Consider the following 4,741-nt stretch of genomic DNA (forward strand, 5'->3'; position numbering starts at 1 on the left):
AGCCACCCATGCTATGGCTTTTGCATGCATATGAGTAGCATATCTCTATACTGCGTGTCTGTCCAAATGAGGGCCTGCAGCAGGGATTGCTTTGTGCTGCCGTACTTGGCAAAGATGCCAATGGGTAGGAGGCACCCCTCTCAAACAGACGAAAAGAGTGCAAGCAGATGTGGAGCCCAATAAAAATGCTGAAACCAATCAGGTGGTTGTAAAGAGGGGAAGCTAATGAAACAAGGTGATATTGTCTAACCGTCCCCCCTGTTTTTCACATAGTATGTATTTTTCATTATCCTGCACGCTTCATGGGAGCTCTCTGTTGTCTTCCTTGACTGGAAGGGACCATCTGGCCTAAGTCCAGTCCCACTGCAGACACCTAGCACACATACGTCCTTGCTTCTCCCTGCTTCCTTTGGGATCTGTCACAGTCTGCGGTTGTGTTTCCCACTGAATCACTAACAGGTTCCTCTCCTAAGTTGAGGTAGACCAAACATTTTCAAAGCTAGGTATCCCCTAAACTGCATTTAGAAACCTAAACTGCTGCTGGAGTTTCAGAGGTGTTGAATACAAAATGCCCTGTGCCTCTACTCTGTCTCATCTCTGAATATTTCTGAGTCTCCCACCCCTAGAGGAGGCCTTGGCTTTGCCAACCTCCATATTGGTCATGTTAGTGAGCACAGAATTTAGCTGTTACAAACCTTTTCTGGGATCTGTGGCCAGTGTCAGAGTACAAACAGCTACAGCAAAGCAAGATAATATTTAATCCTAGGAACTGGAGCAAAGTATAAGCGAACAAGAAGCTTGAAATGTTAAAAGTGTGAAAGTACTTGTTTATACACTGTAAGCTGTACGTTAATGGCTAATGGGTAGGACCCCATGTACATTTTATTTCTCTGGAAGCTCAGGCAGAATCTATCCCTTTTTAGTTCATTTGCTGCTGTCAGTCTCTTGGAAGCATGTCGTGGTCAGTAACCGGTCTCACCATTTCTGCTGAAGTCTGGATGCCCTCTGCTAAAAGACAATCCCAATATTGTCTCTACATGGTGCCCAGCCTGTTTCCCAGGAAGCTGCTTCTCTGGAGCTTGTTCTGGTCACATGGGTAGTTTCATAGTGGTTCTGCTGCTATGTAAACCAGTATAGCATGGGGATACTCAAGGAAAAGAGAACTTTGGTAGCACTGGTAGGTGATGCTGCTAGACTCCTCAGTCCTGAAACTGGAAAAAGGGAGTATTGCACCACCACCAAGTGTTGAGGTACCACTGTGCATTGGGTAAAAGAGGCATGATAGGGACTTTGGGCAAAGGTTGCTTTCACCCACAGTAAAATCTCTGACTGGAACTCAACCGGTGAAATTTTCCATGGTACAAAGTTGCCAAATGACTTGAGTGCAGGAAGAGTCCCTCATCCTCTCTGAACTCTCTCCTCTACAAGCTGGTATTTCTCCTGGGTCCGTCCGTTGTCTCCATCCAAATGTTCACCTTTCCTACCCCAGCCTTGGCTTGTTCCCTCGTTGCCTGTCCCCTGCCTCGGTTTGATGTCCTCTCTCCGTTGTTTTTGCTCCTCATCCCTGCCTGGGCTAGCTGGTGCAGGGTCTCTGCTGGAAGCCCTTGCTCCTGCGCATACCCAGGAATCAGGCCCTGGCAGAGCAGTGGTCCGCCTCCACTCCCTGTCTGTCTGCACCCCGGCTGATCATGTTGCTGGCACTGTGCTCCCCATGTGTGCCAGGAACCCCAGTGCTGCAGCTAAGGTAGATGCTGAGAATATACAGTCTGCAGCCTCTGGTGTGGGAGGAGGCAGCCTGGGCACTGTGACCCAGGGAGCACTTGGTGCCTCGCTCAGGGCTCCCTGGATGATGGCTACAGAATGGAGTAGGAATGCAGTGATGATAATTTCGGCTCTTTCATTCAGATCTCCAGAGACACTGCAGGTATGTTGGACACGTCCCTGGCTCTCTACCATCACGGCAGCGCTGTGCTCACTGGGGCTTGGACAGGCTGATGGCTTCGACTGTGGAGCCCCACGTGTCAGGGGAGGTGTTCTGTGTCCCTCGTTTTCCAGAGCAGGGGCTGCTGGAGGACTTGCTGGCCTGCTCTCTGACGGTGCTGTTGCAGTGAGAGGAGTGCTGTGCCTCTCTTCCTCGGGACATTCTGCCAGGGGAGCAGCTGTGGTGCAGTGTCTGTGGACTCCAGTGAGCCAGGAGAGGCGCTTGCTGGGTGTTCTGCTTCTTGTGCTTCAGCCTCCCTGTCCACGCTGCTGGCTGAGCTGCCCTCTTCCTGGGGAAAAACCTGTGGGTCTGCGCAGAGGCTGGGGAACCTGGGGTTGATCCAGGAGCTGAGGATGATGATCTCTTCCTCTTCATGCCATCTCACAGGATTCCTTTCTTTCCTGCCTGGCTTTGATGTTTAGCTGTGTCTTTTGCCCTTGCTTCTCACCCCTGCCTGGGCTGGCTGGGACAGGGGCTCTGCCGGCAGCCGTTGTTCCTTCACGTTCCTGGGGATCCTGGCAAAGCAGTGGTCCACCTGCTCTCCATGACTGTCTGGACCTCCACTGCTCTTGTTGGTGTCACTCTGCACCCTGTGTGTGCCACGTCCCCCAGGGCTGCTGGTATAGGTTGTGTTCCCTGTTCGCTGCAAAGTGCCTGTGCACGTGGTGGGAGATTGCATCCCCAACTTTCCCAGGCCCTGGAAGCAAATCCCCCAAAAGCGGAGCGGTGGCGTCACGAGCGGAGCCCCGGAGGCAACCGCGACTGTCTGAAAGGCAGGCATCAAGAATGCGGACATGTCAGAGGAGGAGCAGCAAGATGCTGTTGATTGCGCCACTCAGGCCTTGGCGAAGCACATCGAGAAGGGCATTGCTGCGCACATCAGGAAGGAATTTGACAAGAAATACAATCCCACTTGGCACTGCATCACAGGAGGGAACTGTGGCAGCTACGTGACTCCTGAGAGCAAGCACTTCACCTCCTTCTAGCTCAGCCAAGTTGCTATTCTTTTTGAGTCTGGTTAGAACCATGGGCTCCTCCTGACACTTGCATCTGGTTACAGGACTTTGCTGGCTCCTATGGCTGGTTACTTCAGCCTTCCTGAGGAAACAAACCTTGGTCTTCAAGGGCAATGGCAGGGATTATGCTATAGCAGAAGGTCTTACATTGTGGATATAAAAAGGAAAAATACCAAAAAAAAAGTCTTCCTTGTCTTTATTTATTTATTTTTCTTAAAGGTTTCATCTTTGCTAGTAGAGCTGTTGGAGGAGTTTGGACTTTCAGAGTTCTCTAGCCATCTACGGAAAAGAAGCAGCAAGATGCTGTTGATGGTGCCACTCAGGCCTCCCTGCCCACACTGCTGGATGAGCTGCCCTATTTGTGGGGAAAGGCTTGTGGTTCCTCGCAGAGGCTGGGGAACGTGGGCTTGATCCTGGAGTTGAGGATGACATCGTCTTCCTCTTCATCCCATCCCACAGGACCCTTTTCTTTCCTGCCCCGGCCCAGGCTTCTCACATCCTTGCCTCTCTCCTGCCTGGGCTTGACGTTTTGCTCTCTGTGTTGCTTTTGCTTCTCAGCGCGGCCTGGGCTAGCTGGTGCAGGGTCTCTGATGGCAGCCGTTGTTCCTGCACATACCCGGGCTCAGGCCCTGGCAGAGCAGTGGTCCACCTCCTCTCCATGTCTGTCTGGACCCCGGCTGATCTTGTTGCTGGCACTGTGCACCCCATGTGTGCCGGGTCCCCCAGTTCTGCCGGTCATTGGCCATGTTCCCAGCTTTTAGCCATCGTCTTTGCCAGACCTCTGCCTGAGGGAGAAGGCAAGACCTCTGCCTTGCCTTCCTCGTGGCTCCCTCCTTGCAGGCTATGGCACTGGTAATGACACTGGGGACGAAGACCTTTACTTGGTTTTCCGTTTCTACGGCACGGGCTGCAGGGCTGTTTTTGGCAGGGGGCCAAAAACACCTTCTTCAATTCTGGGGCCCTGCTGTGGGGAGAGGTGGGGAGCGGTGGCCTTTGGTCCCGGCTTGCTCAGCTCGCTGGTGCCCCTACAGGAAAGATGCTCCCTGAGTGCACAGACAGACAGAAAAGCTGCTCCCCGACAGGGCAGCTCCTGACCCTTCCTCTGACAGCCCTGGCGGCCATTTGGCAGTTCTGCCTGCCCCCCGCGCCACAAGCTGGCTGAGGCCTAGGCCTGTCCGCAGCACGGCTGTCAGTGATGGCGGGCGGCACCTAGAGCCAAGAGGCCTTTCCTTTTCTTCGTGCTGAAGGAAACGTGCTGTCTGGAGCGAGCAGTGCCGCTTTTCTCCGCATTCCGGGGCTGTCATGGTAAGTGACATGGCCTCTCACTTTGAGGGCCCTGTTTTTCGTCAGCATTTGTGAGGGGCTTCTGCATCCCCCCCGCTCACTTGTTGCGGCCAGGGCTTCCCCCCAGGATGTCTGGGCAGGCCCATGCCGCTGGGCAGGCTCTGGGTGGGCCTCGTCCCCTGCAGGGGCAGGCGTCTGCCGCTGAGCCCACAGCCCAGGAGCGGCTCCTGCACTCGCGGCTGCCCCTGCCCGGGCTGCTGCCGCTGCTTCTGGAACCTTCCTGCAGCCTCTGGCAGCTGGCGCCTGCGTGGCGGCGGCTCGGTGGGCTTGGCAGCCCGGGATCTGCCCCTTGCTGCTCTGGCAATATGCACAAAAGAAGAGCCCAGCTCCAGCAGAAGGACGGGATCCGTTCTGCCTGGCGCTTGTGTGGTGCCTGTGGCCAGAGTGGGCAGGCCAGCAT

At 54.5% G+C, this 4,741-nt stretch overlaps 1 protein-coding gene across 1 annotated transcript; it reads left to right on the plus strand.

Moving 5' to 3' along the window:
• The first annotated feature begins 2,775 nt into the window (after positions 1–2,775).
• Positions 2,776–2,967, plus strand: LOC116501750 (dynein light chain 1, cytoplasmic-like). The gene has a single exon (XM_032207324.1). The coding sequence runs from the start codon at positions 2,776–2,778 to the stop codon at positions 2,965–2,967; it is 192 nt and encodes a 63-aa protein (XP_032063215.1).
• Positions 2,968–4,741: the final 1,774 nt, after the last annotated feature.

Source organism: Aythya fuligula, unplaced genomic scaffold (assembly GCF_009819795.1).
Source record: "Aythya fuligula isolate bAytFul2 unplaced genomic scaffold, bAytFul2.pri scaffold_97_arrow_ctg1, whole genome shotgun sequence".
Classification (NCBI taxonomy): Eukaryota; Metazoa; Chordata; class Aves; order Anseriformes; family Anatidae; genus Aythya; species Aythya fuligula.

Excerpts from the sequence above, each read along its gene's own strand:
- LOC116501750 (XM_032207324.1), top strand. The coding sequence starts at position 2,776 with ATGTCAGAGGAGGAGCAGCAAGATGCTGTTGATTGCGCCACTCAGGCC.